At 49.6% G+C, this 17,765-nt stretch overlaps 1 protein-coding gene across 1 annotated transcript; it reads right to left on the bottom strand.

Moving 5' to 3' along the window:
- Positions 1-6,502: 6,502 nt before the first annotated feature.
- On the bottom strand, positions 6,503-17,666 carry LOC140720700 (uncharacterized). The gene is made up of 6 exons (XM_073035527.1): positions 17,562-17,666; positions 11,733-11,849; positions 10,975-11,346; positions 10,048-10,190; positions 8,631-8,695; positions 6,503-7,321 (listed from the first exon to the last, which is right to left on the bottom strand). Exons 1-6 carry the CDS (start codon positions 17,653-17,655, stop codon positions 7,123-7,125), a joined length of 990 nt encoding a protein of 329 aa, XP_072891628.1. The 5' UTR covers positions 17,656-17,666; the 3' UTR covers positions 6,503-7,122.
- Positions 17,667-17,765: the final 99 nt, after the last annotated feature.

Raw genomic sequence — 17,765 nt, 5'->3', positions numbered from 1 at the left:
CCGACCTTTCCTGCAACTACAACGTGACTCAATGCGGTGCAAAGATGTAAAATTATCGTAAATCGGGGAAGTTAATAAATACTGCAAAAATAAGTGATTACCCAGGGAGTGTTTCAGTGTTCCGGGAGAGTTCTCAAACTGATGGCGGAGGGGAAGCAACTGCTTGCAAATTGTTGAGTTTTCAGGCTCCTGTACCCCATCCCCGATGGTACCGATGAGCACAGGGAATTTCCAGGCTGGAGGGGGTCCTCGCTGATGGATGTGGTCTTCCCGAGCCATTCCTTCTTGAACATGTCCTCGATGGAGGGGAGGGTTGTGCCCGTGAAGGGGTTGGCTGAGTCTAGAACCCTCTGCAGCCTCTGGCGACCCTCTGCGTTGCAGCCTCCACACCAGGCGGCGATGCGACAGGCCAGAACGCTCTCTACAGTCCATCCTGAGAAATTCGCGAGTCTTCAATGTCAGACCACATCCCCTCAAACTCCTAACGCTCTAATACGTTTTGTAACGAGAGATATAACCATAAAACCATATAACAATTACAGCAGGGAAACAGGCCATCTCAGCCCTTCTAGTCCGTGCCTAACGCTCACTCTTACCTAGTCCCACCGACCTGCTCTCAGCCCATAACCCTCCATTTCTTTCCTGTCCATATTGTCATTTCTTTAAATGACAATATCGAACCTGCCTATACCATTTCTACTGGAAGCTCGTTCCACATAGCTACCACTCTCTCAGTATAGAAATTTCCCCTCTTGTTGCCCCTACACTTTTGCCCCCTAACTTTCAACTCATGTCCCCTTGTTTGAATCTCCCCTACTCTCAATAGAAAAAGCCTATCCTCATCAACTCTATCTATCCCCCTCATAATTTTAAATGCCTCTATCAAGTCCCCCCTCAACCTTCTACGCTCCAAAGAATAAAGACATAACTTGTTCAACCTTTCCCTGTGACTTAGGTGCTGAAACTCAGGAAATATTCTAGTAAATCTCCTATTTGGTTGACATCTTTCCTATCATTCGGTGAACAGAACTGTACACAATACTCCAAATTTAACCTCACCAAGGCCTTGTACAATTTTAACATTACATCCCAACTCCTATACTCAATGCTCTGATTTATAAAGGCCAGCATACCAAAAGTTTTCTTCACCACCCTATCCACATGAGATTCCAACTTCAGGGAACTATGCACCATTATTCTTAGATCACTCTGTTCAACTGCATTCCTCAATGCCCTACCATTTACCATGTATGTCCTATTTTGATTAGTCCCACCAAAATGTAGCACCTCACACTTATCAGCATTAAACACCATCTGCCATCTTTCAGCCCTCTCTTCTAACTGGCTTCAATCCCTCTGCAAGCTTTCAAAACCTTCTTCACTGTCCACTATACCTCCAATCTTTGTATCATAAGCAAATTTGCTGATCCAATTTGCCACATTATCATCCAAATCATTGATATAGATGACAAATAACAATGGACCCAGCACTGATCCCTGTGGCACACCACTGGTCACAGGCCTCCACTCAGAGCAGCAATCCTCCACTACCACTCTCTGGCTTCTTCTATTGAGCCAATTTCTAATCTAATTTACTACCTCACCATGTATACCTAGCGATTGAATCTTCCTAACTAACCTCCCATGCGGGATCTTGTCAACGGCCTTACTGAAGTTCATGTATACAATATCCACTGCCTTCCCTTCATCCACTTTCCTGGTAACTTCCTCGAAAAACACTAATAGATTGGTTAAGCATGACGTACCACGCACAAAGCCATGCTGACTGTTTCTAATATGCACCTGTCTATTCAAATACTTGTAGATCCTATCTCTTCGTATTCCTTCCAATAATTTACCTACTACCGATGTCAAACTTACCGGCCTATAATTTCCTGGTTTACTTTTTGAGCCTTTTTTTAAACAACGGAACTACATGAGCTATCCTCCAATCCTCCGGCACCTGACCCGTGGATATCGACATTCTAAATATTTCTGCCAGGGCCCCTGCAATTTCAACACTAGTCTCTCTCAAGGTCCAAGGGAAAACCCTATCAGGTTCTGGGGATTTTTCTGCTCTGATTTGCCTCAAGACAGAAAGCACCTGCTCCTCTTTAATCTGTATAAGTTCCCTTGTACAGACACTGAGCGAAGCTCCCTCTTCCCCGTCAAATCACACACTCGCGTTTCCCACATTGGCTTCAGATCCTCCCTTCACAATCACACCATCAAACTCTATCCGAGTGGATTGTTGGCTGGCCTATAATGTAGCCCCATGAGCATGGTCATGCATTTCTCATTCCGCATTCTGTCCTGACGCCTCTCAGCCTTCGCCGCTCCAGAGCAAAGAAGCAAAAAAATTCTGACCTCTGCTTACAGATTGTGCTATCGATTCGTGGCAGCATCCTAGTGAATCCCTTCTGTATCATCTCGAAAGACACCCACACTCTTCCTGTAACGGGGCGACCAGAAATCTATCAGGGAACTCGAAACGTTAAGCCCAGTCCCAATCCTAATCTACTTTGTCGGTCGGTTCCTCGGCACACCAATCTTGTTCACTGAAGTCGCACTCTCCTTCAACGCCTCCATCGATTCACGGTCTGGTCCTTTCCACTCTACACTGAGGCTGAACAGCGCTTCCGCTCCAACTTGCGATGAACAGCAGAAAACAGCCTGGCCGGATCCACACTTGGCAGATCACTCCTGACCCCAATAAAGCTGGTCTTCCTCAAATTCGGAAACTAAACTCAACGTCACACTTATCCTTTTCTATAATGACCTTGTCGCTAATGGCATCACCATCACTGGATGCAAAGGGGTCCCCTACACAAACTTCTGTCCCTTGCCCTGACCCATTCCGCAGTAGGAGAACAAGTATTGCACTCCCTCGATGGGACTTTATACGTCCTGATTCGGACAACTTTCTTCCAAACGCTTGACAAACTGTCCCACTGGTCCTTTCACAGTATGGGACTCACAGTCAATACAGAGAAGTAAAATCACCGAATATCACAGCGATATGCTTCTTACAACAGTCTGCGACCTCTTACAGGTTTGTTCCTCTAAACTCCTAGGACTGTTGCCTCATGAATGAGTTCATTCCTTTTTATACCTCAGCTCCAACCTTAAGTCCACACGTGGACGAGTTCTCCTTTCTGTCCTAACTGACCATTGCCGTCATATATTCAACGACTAGTTCAATATAACCGTAGCCCTTGAATTATCCCCGTACTAGTACGACTAAAACAGCAGATACCGGGAATGATGAACTAACGGTCCTGCCGTTCCTGCAACCAACTTTCACTAATTGCTATAATATCATGCTTCCAGGCGTTGGGCCCTGCCCTGAGCTCATCTTCCTTTCATACAATACTTCCTGCATGGAAATGGACCCATCTCATAACATGAGTCCCAGCAGGCTCAACCTTTTCCTTCCTGACTTTGTCTGAGGTCTGAACAACATCTTTCACAACAACCACTTCACTATCTGTTATCAGAATCTTGTTTCAGAACCCGACTGAAGTTTAAACCCACCACTCCCCCTTTCTAATGGCGAAACTCACGCTGGGATATTACTTCTACTTCGGTTCAGGTGTAAACTGAGAGAGTCGCCCGCTGGCGGAGAAAATGAAGGAGCGGCGCAACGCGGAGCGGTGTATTGCGGCCTCCAGGCAGCAGTCTGTGCTGCCCCCCAGTGTTCGCTCTGCAGAAGACAAGCTCTGTTATGGTCGACTTCAGATTTGCATAAATGTATTTGCATACATGTGAATGTATATACAGTCTAAATTGTGTGATCGTATAAATACTGATATTCACCGTGTGCTTTCTATTTTTCCTGATGCATTTTTACTGATTTATGGTTGAATGACAATTAAACTCGGATTGGATTGAAACGCTCTCTTATGCACAGTTCTCACCTTCCTTAGAAGCCCCAGTGATCCAACTATCTGATGCCCTCATTCTCACCCCAACACCTTAGCCACGTGTTGATCTCTATTACCCTCCTATTTCTGGCGATACCAGCCCGTGCAGAATTTTGCCCGCTCACCCTCCCACTTGAGATTGTTAAGGACCGGATCGGAGAGGTCGCTACCCTGGCACGCGGGAGCCAAAATACCATGCAGGAATCTCTATCCTAAACAGAAAACCACGGTTAATTTCCCCAAACTAGGAGTCGCCGATAACCACAGCTTGTTTCATCTCGCCTTCCCTTCTTAAGCACAGAGACAATCTCGGTGCCAGAGACTGGATCTGTGAGACTTTCCTCTTCTCGGTCATTTCCACCCGTCTCCCCCACCCAGACGTATAGAAAGTGGGAAACCTGTTATTAAGCCAGTTGGACACAGGGGTACTCTACAGTGTGTCTAGCTGGTTAACACCTTTCAACCTCCTGACTGTCACCCAGTTTCCTGTGAACTGCATATGGGGTTTACCCTCCTCCCAATATGTCTCTCGACCATCCCCCCCACCTTCCCGAATGACCCTGAGTTCATCCAGTAGCAGTTCCAACTCCATAAATCAGAGCGTTGGAATCTGCATCCGGATGCAATTGTCAGAGGCGAGGTTGTCGGAGACACTGAAGGTCTCCCTGCCGTCCCAGATCCTGCAAGAGGAGCATTCAACTCTCCTGCCAGGCATGCCTACTGTTCTAACTGTGCAATTATAAAGAAGGAAACAATAAATAAACTGAAAACAAACCTACCAACAGTTTGTCCTGACAGTGACATGCAAAAGTTTGGGCACCCCAGTCAAAAGTTTTGATACTGTGAATAGCTAAGCGAGTAATAGAGGACCTGAATTCCAAAAAGCATACTGTTAAAGATGACGCATTTCTTTAATATTTTAAGCAAGAGTACCTTTCTTAAAATTTCCATCTTTTACAGTTTCGAAATAACAAAAAAAGGAAAAGGGCCCGAAGCAAAAGTTTGGGCACCCTGCACGGTCAGTACTTAGTAAAACCCACTTTGGCAAGTGTCACACCTTATAAAGGCTTTCTGTAGCCAGCTAAGAGTCGTTCAATTCTTGTTTGGGGGAATTTTCACACATTCTTCCGTGCAAAGAACTTCTAGTTCTACCAGATTCTTTGCCCGTCTTGCATGCACTGCTCTTTTGAGGTCTATCCACAGATTGTCGATATTTTTAGGTCGGGGGACAGTGAAGGCCATCGCAAAACATTCAGATTGCGCCTCTTGAAGTAGTCCATTGTGGACTCTGAGTATAGGATGTGTTTCAGATGATTATCCTGTTGTTGAAGCCGTCCTCTTTTCATCTTCAGCATTTTTACAGACGGTGTGATGTTTGCTTCCAGAATTCACTGGAATTTAATTGAATGCATTCTTCTGTCTACCAGTGAAACTTTTCCTGTTGTCACTGGCTGCGAAACAAACATGATCGATCCACCCCCTTGCTTAACAGTTGGAGAGCTGTTCTTTCCATCAAATTCTGCACCTCTTTTTTTCAAAGGAACTTACTTTGCCAGGGACGGGTGAATCTGTGGAATTCGTTGTTACAGGCGGCTGTGGACGAGAAGCTACGGGGCATATTTCAGAGTGATAGATTCCTGACCAGACAGAGCATGAAGAGAATGGAGCGAAGACTGGACATTGGGAATGATGGTTGATCAGCCATAAACAAATGGTGGACTGACCCGATGGAGCAAATGGCTTAATTCTACCATTCTGTGATATGATCGAATTTCAAGTTCCTGGGATATTGGGTATCAGCATCTCAGAGGGTCTACACTGGGCACAACACATTCATGTGACACGAAGAACGAGTCATGTTCCTGATAGAACAGCTTCTGGCATCCAGGTTTCAACACCCCCATTCCTCGGAGAGTAGTTGGCTGTCACTTTCCCCTTAAGACTCAGATTGCCAATTATTGTCTGCCAATGATCCTTCATGGAAGGTCTGTCGGTGAAGGCCTCGCGCCGATCTCTCAGTGCTCAACCGTACGGGATCCATTTCCTGTACTGCTGTTTGTGAATTTATCTTTGGATTTCATCACTGTGGTCTTGTTTATTTCGAGTCTGAACCGGAGTGTATTCCGGACTCAACCCGGCCCTTGCCTTCTCCACCATCCATATCTCTCTCGGTACAGAGTGGATTACAAGGTTAGGGGTTTGAGGGGATGTGGTCTGTCATTGAAGACTCGCGAATTTCTCCGGATGTACTGTGGAGAGTGTTCTGACTTGTCGCCTCGCCGCCTGGTGTGGAGGCTGCAACGCAGAGGGTCTCCAGAGGCTGCAGCGGGTTCTAGGCTCAGCCAACCCCATCACGGGCACAACCCTCCCTTCCATCGAGGACAAGTTCAAGAAGGAATACATCGGGAAGACCGCATCCATCAGCGAGGACCCCCTCCAGCCGGGAAATGCCCTGTGCTCATCGGTACCATCGGGGAGGGGGTACAGGAGCCCGTTAACCTCAACAATTTACAAACAGTTGCTTCCCTTCCGCCATCAGTTTGCGAACGCCCCCTGAACATTTAAGCACTCCCTCAGTATTAAACTTTGTTGCCGCTTTTATTAATTCTCCAAATTTACGTTAATTTTACATCATTGCACCGTACCGAGGTCACGTTGAAGTTGTACAAGGCGTCGGTGAGGCCGCACATGGAGGGTGGTGTTTGGTTCTCATCGCCCTCCTGTAGGAAAGATGCCACTGAGCTGGAAAGAGTGCTGGAGGAGATGTACGAGGATGTTGCCGGGACTCGACTGTCTGAGTTCCGGGGAAAAGGCAGGAACATGAGTCTGCATTCCTTGGAGCGTGGGTATGAAGACAGGAGAGGCGCAGTCTGGGATGGGGAACTGAGAGCCAGTGTGTGGAAAGTACGGAGAGAGGAGATACAGAGAATGGTGTCCAAGGGGGAGGGTGGTGGAAAGGGAATAAGTTCGAGAGAAAGAGGGGAAAAGATAAATGGAATAGAAAGGGGAAAATGGGGGGAGCCGGGTGAGTGGCAGAGATGGGAGGTATGGATCAGAGCGGAGAAGGAGAGTAGTGGGGGAGAATGGGGATACCAGTAGAGGAAGAGACTGGGCTAGGAAGGAGGGGAAGAGGGTGGTAGGGGATGAAAGGATGGGACAGTAAGAGTGCGATAGATTGAATGGGAGTAGTGGGGTGAAGTCACTTGATTGAAGTCGGCCCGACAGGCTGTTGACAGAGACCTTGGATCTCTTCAGGAATATCCGGGTATAAATGTGCCGACTTCTCACAGATGAATCTGTATGTACTGTTACAACTGTAACCCCGTGAGTGCAAGTTGCACTCTCTGCAGGTGTGCCATTTAGAGAACATCTTGTACAGAAGATCAGAGTCCACATTCCTGTGAACGAGAGTTAGACAATTCCAATAGAGGCAAAACAGATCCAGCAAACCGGAAACCGTCGCCAAACTAATCTTGGTAATCACCGCTCTCCCCACAGCCCCTAGTCAGCCTCAAAACTTATCCTTTGATACCGCGCTCTCCCCACAGCCCGTAGTCGGCCTCAAAACTAATCTCATGATACCGCGCTCTCCCCACAGACCCCGGCCAGCCTCTGAACTAATCTCATGATACCGCAGTCTCCCCATAGCCCCTAGTTAGCCTCTGAACTAATCTCATGATACCGCGCTCTCCCCACAGCCCCGAGTCAGCGTCTGAACTAATCTCATGATACCGCAGTCTCCCCATCGCCCCTAGTCAGCCTCTAAACTAATCTCATGATACCGCAGTCTCCCCATCGCCCCTAGTCAGCCTCTAAACTAATCTCATGATACCGCACTCTCCCCACAGGCCCTAGTCAGCCTCTGAACTAATCTCATGATACCGCGCTCTCCCCATCGCCCCTAGTCAGCCTCTAAACTAATCTCATGATACCGCAGTCTCCCCACATCCCCTAATCAGCCTCTGAACTAATCTCATGATACCGCGCTCTTTCCACATCCCCTAGTCAGCCTCTGAACTAATCTCATGATACCGCGCTCTTTCCACAGCCCCTAGTCAGCCTCTAAACTAATCTCATGATATCGCGCTCTCCCCATCGCCCCTAGTCAGCCTCTAAACTAATCTCATGATACCGCATTCTCTCCACAGCCCCTAGTCAGCCTCTAAACTAATCTCATGAGACCGCGTTCTCTCCACAGCCCCTAGTCAGCCTCTACACTAATCTCATGATACCGCCCTCTCCCCATCGCCTCTAGTCAGCCTCTAAACTAATCTCATGATACCGCGTTCTCTCCACAGCCCCAGTCAGCCTCTACACTAATCTCATAATACCGCCCTCTCCCCATCGCCCCTAGTCAGCCTCAAAACTAATCTCATGATACCGCGCTCTCCCCACATCCCCGTTAGCCTCTGAACTAATCTCATGATACTGCGCTCTCCCCACAGCCCCTAGTCAGCCGCTAATCTAATCTCATGATTCCGCGCTCTCCACACAGCCACTAGCCAGCCTCTAAAGTAATCGCATGATATCGCGAGTCAGTTCCCAAATCAATCCCGACAACACTGCATCCTTCAACAAGCTAATCCCACAGTCCTACTCTCCCCCCACGGCCATCTGTCAGTCTCCAAACTTAATCCACTCCCAAACACTTTCTGCACTGTCTCGTGTCACTCCCACACCACGGAAATGTAACACTCCCAACCTCACCCGTCTCCGCATTTTCCAATCCAGTAAGTAACGAATGGATGGGCGACACTGGTGGAAACAAAATCCTGTGAAATTAAATCCCTTCGATTAATATGCATGTAGCGCCCTGGGAAATGTTTCACTGCTAATGTAATGGTTTCTCTGTAGCAGCAGTGTGTTTGTGTAATGACGAGAGATAACGGGGGCTTTGGAATGTGCGGCGTTCCATGATGGGTGGGGTTTTCTTTCCTGTGTACCCGAGAGCGGGAGACTCGCGGGCTTTTGTTCGTCAGAAGATGGAGAGAGACGATGCCAGAGCGGGGTAATCGTAGACTGCAGGCCTGAGCGGATTTGGAATGGGGTCGGGAGCTGACCACACCCGGGGGAAATCGATGGAGAACGGACGGACGGGAAAACAGTGAGCTCCAAGGAGAGCATTAGACTGTTTCGCTAAAATGGGCCCTTCTTCTCTTCGTTTTCTGAACTAACACTGGAGTCAAATGAAGAATCATAAAGCCCAATCGTTTAATTGCAAATGGTGAACTGCTCGTTATTTCGTGGGATTGATTTGTAACCGGGCAACACATTCAGACAAGCGGGATTTCTCATTTTGACCGGTCCGGAAGCAGTACAGCCACCCGAACCCCGACCATCAGACAAACGTATGCTGGTCGCACCTGAGGGTTACGTTTAGCCTCTCTCCAAGTCTGACAACGGGAAAACTTGAGGAGCTGGGACACAGAGTGTCTGGTCCCAGGAATGTGTGATGGGACGGTGTCGAGGGAGATTTACTCTATTTCCGACCCCGGGAGCGTGTGATGGGATGGTGTGGAGGGAGATTCACTCTGTGTCTGACCCCGGGAGTGTGTGATGTGACGTTGTGGACGGAGATTCACTCTGTGTCTGAACCCGGGAGTGTGTGATGGGACGGTGTGGAAGGAGATTCACTATGTCTATACCCGGTTGTGTGTGATGGCACGGTGTGGAGGGAGACTCACTATGTCTATACCCGGGTGTGTGTGATGGGACGGTGTGGAGGGAGATAAACTGTGTGTCTGACCCCGGGAGTGTGTGATTGGACGGTGTGGAGGGAGGTTCACTCTGTGCCTGACCCCGGGAGTGTGTGATGTGACGGTGTGGAGGGAGATTCACTCTGGGTCTGACCCCGGGAGTGTGTGATGCGACGGTGTGGAGGGAGATTCACTCTGTGTCTGAACCCGGGACTGTGTGATGGGACGGTGTGGAGGGAAATTCACCCTGTATCTGACCGCGGGTGTGTGTGATGGGACGGTGTGGAGGGAGATTCACTCTGTCTACCCCCGTGAGTGTGTGATGGGACGGTGTGGAGGGAGATTCACTCTGTGTCTGACCACGGGAGTGTGTGATGTAACGGTGTGGAGGGAAATTCACTCTGTGTCTGACCCCGGGAGTCACTTACATCTTCCTCGCTTGAATTTATTTCGAGGAGCATTGCATCAAAGTTTGAACAATGTTCCCTCGCCCCGTCATAAGATTTCTCCAATGTGAATGTGAAATAACAACGATCTTCATTTTCAATCCAGTGCTGAGGACACGTTTTCTCTGCAAATCAGGAATAAAAATAAACAGTAAATCTCTCTCCATTACTCCCATTGCAACGAATGGGATCAGAAAAATGTCAACGTCCCTCCACAACGTCCTATCCCTGATTCAGACAGCAGGCGTCGCTGCTATCACACCGTCCCATCACGCACTCGTGCAGCCAGACACAGAGTGAAACTTCCTCCACACCGTCCCATCACACACTCCCGGGGTCAGACATAGAGTGATCCTTCCTCACTCCGTCCCATCACACACTCCCGGGGTCAGACACAGAGTGAATCTCCCTCCACAGCGTCACATCACACACTCCCGGGGTCAGACACAGAGTGCATCTCCCTTCACAGCATCCCAACACACTCTACCGGGGTCAGACACAGAGAGAAACTCTCTCCACACCGTCCCATCACACACTCCCGGGGGAAGACATAGTGTGAAGCTCCCTCCACACCGTCCCATCACACAGTCCCGGGGTCAGACACAGAGTAAATCTCCCTCCACACCATCCCTTCACACACTTCCGGGGTCAAACACAGAGTGAAGCTCCCTTCGCACCGTCACATCACTAACTCCCGGGATCAGACACAGAGTGAATTTCCCTCGACACCGTCTCATCACACACTCCCGGGGTCAGACGCAGAGTGAATCTCCCTCCACTCCGACCCATCACCCACTCCCGGAGTATGACACTCCCGAGGTGGACATCTCCACCTCCACCCTATCCCTCTCTGAGCACCCCCCCCCCCCCCGTGATGAGAAGCAGGAGAAGCGGGAGATGTTCTTTCACCTCTTATGCTGGTGAAGTATTGGCACATCAGAGCTTGTCTTTCGGTGATGATTCTCTCCTTCATTTCGAGCTGTTTGAATTGATGGCGGAGATTGTTGTGCGTTTTATTCAGCTCTGAGAGATTGTAGTTGAGGACGGAAATGTTGTTTTCCAGATTCGATACGTTGTTGTTCAGGGCGGAAAGATTCTTCAGACAGGTTCTCCGGGAGAGATCCAGGCGCGAATTCTCGGATGTCCTGGATTCGAGGGTTGAGTTCAATTCATGGAGTCGCTGCTGACATTGGCGTTCGGTCCTGTTCATCTCTTGATGATCTACCCAAAGTCTCTGATGGTTTTGTTCGCAGGTGATTCGAGACTGACGAGTCAGTGATACTGAGAGTGATAATAACGGATGTGTCAGTGACACGGTGTGAGGTAAGTCGGTGTCACAGTGTGGAGAGTGTCGGCGTCAGGTGTGTTCTGTGTCGGTGTCACGGTGTCAGGTGAGTCAGTTTCACAGTGTGGGGATTGTTGTTGTCACGGAGAGGTGTGTATCAGTGTAACAGAGAGGGTTGTATCGGTGTCACAGAAAGGGAAGTTTCGGAGTCACGGTGAAGGGAGTGTTAATATTATGGTGTCAGATGTATAAGTGTCACGGTCAGGAGAGCCTCGGTGTCACCGTGATGGGAGTTTCGGTGTCACGCTGAGCTTTTACGCTAACATTTCACTCCACTCTGTTTGTTTACGGCCTGATTCCACCCGCAGTCCGTTCGACTCACCATAGACCGCGAGCCCGGCCACTATCGCACTGAAGCTGAACGTGATTAGGCAGAATAGGCAGATCTTACGGCACGATCCATTTCCGATGTTCTGTTTCGGCTCCTGTTTCTGCGCACCTGTAGAGAGCCCATTCAGCGTGTGTGAGAATTCAGCCGTGACCCCCACTGGTACTCCCTCCCACCATCCCACCACCCTCTCTCCTTCCACCATGACAACCACCTCCCTCTCTCAATCTCATGTACTTTCAGCCGTCATCGCCGAGAGTCCAAATTCCTTGGCTTGGCAAAGGCTGACAGGTGTCTGCGTCATAAGGGGACAGGAGGCCGGACACGTGCAGGACGCAGGCACTGAAGTACTAGCGGCAGGACGGGAACAGCTAAACGATAGACAAGATGTGGTGACCGTGGTGTGCGTGAGGGAGGTGACGTTCAAGGTGATTATGGGGTTCCGGGGGAGTCTTAGAGTTCAGGCACGGAGGATCCCGAAGTTCAGGCAAGCAGGATGCCCGAGTTCAGGCAAGGAGAATTACAGAGTTCAGGCAAGGAGGATTACAGAATTCAGGCAGGGAGGATCCCCGAGTTCAGGCAAGGAGAATTACAGAGTTCAGGCAAGGAGGATTACAGACTTCAGGCAAGCAGGATCCCAGAGTTCAGGCAAGGAGGATCCCAGAGTTCAGGCAAGGAGGATTACAGACTTCAGGCAAGCAGGATCCCAGAGTTCAGGCAAGGAGGATCCCAGAGTTCAGGCAAGGCAGGATGTTGGAGTTCAGGCAGGGTCTTGTATTTCACTGGGCGGGCGGAGTAACTCCTGGGCAGGGCCTGAACCTCCCAGGCAGGAACATGGGGGCCTGGGCAGGTCACTGGACACCTGGGTAGGTAGCGGGACACAACCCGTCGGCAGCGAGGGATAGGGAGGGGAAGAGACATCTGGGCGGGCCGCATAACTTCTAGGCAGGGCCCGAACCTCTCAGGCAGGATCATGGGAGCCTGGGCAGGTCGCGGGCCGCTGGGTAGCTTGCGGGGCACAACGCGTCAGCAGCGAGGGATGGGAAGGGGCAGAGTCCCCGCCGGGCCAACGGCAGTCCGGCCAGGCTTGCCCGACGGAGGCAAGGGGGAGGAAGGGAACTAGGTCAAGGGTGACTGCCAGACTTACTCGATGAACACGTCTTTAACGAGTGGAACTCCAAGCCAGGGCAACCGGAGGAACAGGATAGGCAGGGCGACCAGGATAGGCAGAATAATCAAAAACGACCCCCAACTCCACTCAGTCCCAGAGCCCCCTATATACACCGCCTGCCGACGGGCATCAGGTGCGCCTCCTTGAGTCCAAGCAACACACGAAGATCCACAGGTGTGACTACTTCGGCTCAAGGGTGAAAGGAGGGACGGCTACAAGACCCGGAGTCCGGAGTCCGCGGATCGGATGAATAACCGGAATGCGGGCTCCCGACCGGACCATACCAGTCTGACGGATTCCAGAGATCAGTCAGATCTTCCCTGAGCCTCCTCCGCTCCAGAGGAAGCGACCCAGGTGTCCGACCTATCGTTGTAACACATGCCATCGAATCCCGGCAGGGTCCTGTTAAACCTCACCGGACGCTCCCCAACGCCCTGACATCCTTCCGATAATGGGGTGACCAGATCTGTATACAATACGCCTGATTCAGCCTGACTAGTGATTTTTTATAAAGTTGCAACATAACTCCCTGACATTTGTACTCAATGCCCCGACTAATAAAGGGATGAATGCCACAGGACTTCTTAACCATCCCATGAAACTGTGCAGCCACGTTCAGGGAGCTATGAACATGGAGCCCAGGATCCTCTGCGCATCTAGAGTAAGGACATGCTCGGCACAGCATTGTAAGCTGAAGGGTTGTATTGTGCTGTAGGTTCACTATGTTTCTATGATTCAAAAAAAGTTTCGGGTCTTTGCTTTGAAAGTGCGTCACTTCTTCCATTTGAACTATCAAAGGGTAACATTTTAGGTTTGTCCGGGTTAAACTCCATCTGCCCGGTCTCCAAAACATATCTGTTACTGATCTACGTCCACTGAATTATTCGACATCCTTCTCCGCTCTCCACAGCGCCACCTCTCGTCGCATCATCCGCAAACCTCCTAACCCACTGTGACGAGGTCTGAAGGATTTCTCTAAAGTGGACTGTTCCTTTAAAAGAGAGCGAGAGGGAGCGAACAGCTTGTGTGCTACTTCGGGGAGAGGGAGCAACAGAAAGTCTGTGAGTTACCTTGGAAACTGAAAGGCGGTGCTATATGATGGACAGCTGGTGTCTCGCACTCTGAGTGATATGCATGCTCAGTCAACTTTATAATCAGACACACGAGACGCACAATAGACACACGACTCCAGAGGCAAGGAGTACACTGGTGAGCTTTGTTGCCCACGAGAAGGGTAGGGTTTTTGCTCACAGTGCGGGCAAATGGGTGACCGGTGGGGAGCTATTGCTGTGTTTAACCCTGGTCTGGGGCTGATAACTCCAACACAGAAGGCGGCATCCCCTTGTCTGCGGTCACAAGTTGGTGACTTTTAAATAAGTGTCGGGAACAGGAGGACAACGTGGAGGATCGGCATTGACACTGGAACATAAATCAACACTCTATCTCTCTCTCCGACTCTACTCAAACCAAATTCCAGAACTTACCATGCCACCGTAAGACTGTATCGCCTAATCACCTGAGCTGGGAGAAGCCTGGGAAATTTAGTTACATATATACATATAAGTTGATACCCTGTTTACCTTATCTTGATTTAGATTACTTTATTCACGAAGTTACTAATAAAATAGAGTTTATAATGGAGACAACACGAGAGAATCTGCAGATGCTGGAAATAAATAAAAACACAAAATGCTGGCAGAACTCAGCAGGCCAGGCGGCATCTACGGGAGGATGTAGTGACGACGTTTCGTGCCGAATCCCTTCATCCGGAGTGAAGTACCATGGGTTAAGAAGTGGGGGGAGGGATGAAGTAGAGATCTGTAGGCGGGTAGGATGATAAGTGAGGACCAGGGGGACTCTATCCCTGGTGGGCTGGCGGGGTGACGGGGTAAGGGCAGAGGTGCGTGAAATACGGGAGACGCGATGGAGGGCAGAGTTGTTAGTGGACGAAGGGAAGCCCCTTTCTTCAAAAAAGGAAGGCATCTCCTTTGTTCTAGAATGAAAGTCCTCATCCTGAGAGCAGATGCGGCGGAGGTGGAGGATTTGAGAGAAAGGGATAACATTTTTGCAGGAGCCAGGGTGGGAGAAGTTATAGTCAAGGTAGCTGTGGGAGTCTGTAGGTTTGTTGTTGACATCGGTGGATAAGCTGTCTCCAGAGATAGAAACAGAAAGATCAAGAAAGGGGAGAGAGGTGTCGAAAATAGACACCACTAGTGAGGCACCACTTCACCTGCGAGTCAACTGGGGTGACATACTGTATCCGGTGCTCCCGATGTGGACATTTATACACTGGGGAGACAAGCCACAGACTGGGAGACCGTTTCGCCGAATACCGGCGCTCAGTCCTCCAGCAGTGGAGAGATCTCCCTGTGGCCACACACTTCAATTCCACAGACCACTCCCACTCCGACATGTCTGTCCGTGGCCTCCTCTACCGTCAAGATGAGGCCACACACAGGTCGATGGAGCAACACCTTATCTCCCGCCTAGGTAGCCTCCTACCTGCCGGCATGAACATTCAACTCACAGACCTCCGTTGATAAACCTGCCCCCACCCTCCAATTACCCCATCCCTATCTATAATTTTAGTTTGGTTCTCTTTCTCTCTCTTCCCCCCCCCCGACTATAATCTCCCCCCAGACCTACCTTTGTTTCTCTTTTATTTCCCATAATTCTCCACCTTCCCCCAGCCCATTTCCCTCCAGCCTATCACTTCCCAGCTCTCTCCTTCATCCCTCCCCCCCCCCACTTCTTATCCCCACTCGACCATCCCATGTTACTTAAATCCTCTGAAGGGTTTCGGCCCGAAACGTCGTCAATACCTCTTCCCATAGATGCTGTCCGACCTGCTGAGTTCTGCCAGCATTTTGTGTTTTTATTTTTAACGGAGTCTCAGACTTCTGGTGTGTCCATTTCTTCTGGTTCTTTTTAACCCGTTACTAGGTACGTAACAGCCACGCATCTACAATTTCATCCAGATCATTTATATACATTTAAGCGCCGAGTGGAAATGCTGCAAATATATATGCCCTTGGTCTGACCCCACTTTGAGCACTGTGCTCAGTTCTGGTCGCCTCACTACAGTAAGGATGTGGAAGCCATAGAAAGAGTGCAGAGGAGATTTCCAAGGCTGTTGCCTGGATTGGGGAGCAAGCCTTCTGAGAATAGGTTGAGTGAACCCGGCCTTTTCTCCTTGGAGCGACGGAGGATGAGAGGTGACCTGATAGAGGTGTATAAGACAATGAGAGTCATTGATCGTGTGGATAGTCAAAGGCTAACACGAGGAGGGGCATAGTTTTCAGGTGATTGGAAGCAGGTACAGAGGAAATGTCAGGGGTAAGTTTTTTTTTTTAATGCAGAGAACGGTGAGTGCGTGGAATGGGCTGACGGTGACGATGGTGGAGGTAGATACGACAGGGTCTTTTAAGAGACTCCTGGATGGCTACAAATCAAAGTATTGAATATAAGAGTTGGAATGTTATGGTGGGTTTGTATAAGGCATTCGTGAGTTTGAATTTGGAGTATTGTGTGCAGTTTTGGTCACCGAATTACACGGAGGATGTTAATAAGGTTGAAAGAGTGCAGCGAAGGTTTACAAGGACATTGCCGGGACTTGAGAAGCTGAGTTACATAGAAATGTTGAATAGGTGAGGACTTTATTCCCTAGAGCGTAGAAGAATGAGGGGAGAATTGATAGAGATATATAAAATTATGAAGGGTATAGATAGAGTGAATGCACGCAGGCTTTTTCCACTGAGGCTAGGGGAGAAAAAAAACCAGAGGACATGGGTTAAAGGTGAAGGCGGAAAAGTTTAAAGGGAACATTGGAGGCGGGGGCTTCTTCATAACAGAGAGTGGTGGGTGTGTGGAATGATCTGCCAGATGAAGTGGTAAATATGGGCCTCACTTTTTACATTTAAGAAAAACTTGGACAGGCCCATGGTTGAGAGGTTTATGGGACGGATATGGGCCGGGTGCCGGTCAGTGGGACTAGGCAGAAAAATTGTTCGGCACAGCAAAGGAGAGCCAAAGAGCCTGTTTCTGTGCTGTATTGTTGTCTGGCTCTATGGAGCTTAGAAAGATAATGGGGCAATGGGTAAAGCCGAGGTAGGGACATACTGGGCGCAGCTTTGTGGGCTGAAGGGCTTGTATTCTGTTGCATGTTTTCCATGTTTCTATATACATCACAGACAGGAGAGGTCCCAGTTACATCCATAGATACAGATCACTTCATAGGAGTAGAACAGCGCAAAACAATCACAGAATGCAGAGTAAAGTGTCACAGTTACAGAGGGACAGTGCAGTGCAGGCGGACGATAAGGTGCAAGGGGCCACGACGGGGTTGATCGTGGGACTAATTCTTGGAACGTAGGGGTAACCTTACAGGGACGTATAAAACCAGGAGCGGTGAGATGCGTACAGTTATTTTCCCCTAGCCGGGAGAATCGAGGACCAGAGCGCACATGTCTGAGGTCAGAGCGGAAAGGGTTTAATTACGGAGCAGAATGACAACCTTCTGTTACCCAAATGGTGGTCAGTCTATGGGACGAGTTGACAGAGGAAGTGGTCGAGGCAGATGCATCAGAAACTTGGACGCTTGGGAGCATGGCACGTGACCACTCCAGAATGACGTCATCGCTGTGAACTCTGACCTGTTGGTGCAGCGGGTTGAAGCCTGCTGTGTCTGGAGGAAATGGAAGGATGTTCGTCCTCATCGATGAGGGGTTCCACTGTCCGGAAGTTCATATCTGAGTAGGTGGAGTCAGACCGTCTGGGAGAGAGAGGTCGGACAGGCAGATTAGGAAGAGCGTGAGGGCGGTAGAGAACGGGGCAGGGGAGTCGGGGGAGAGAGAGAA

This window comes from Hemitrygon akajei, unplaced genomic scaffold (assembly GCF_048418815.1).
Source record: "Hemitrygon akajei unplaced genomic scaffold, sHemAka1.3 Scf000046, whole genome shotgun sequence".
In the NCBI taxonomy this organism is placed as follows: Eukaryota; Metazoa; Chordata; class Chondrichthyes; order Myliobatiformes; family Dasyatidae; genus Hemitrygon; species Hemitrygon akajei.
The sequence above is the reverse complement of the archived record's forward strand: the minus strand, read 5'-3'. Positions and strand labels throughout refer to the sequence as shown.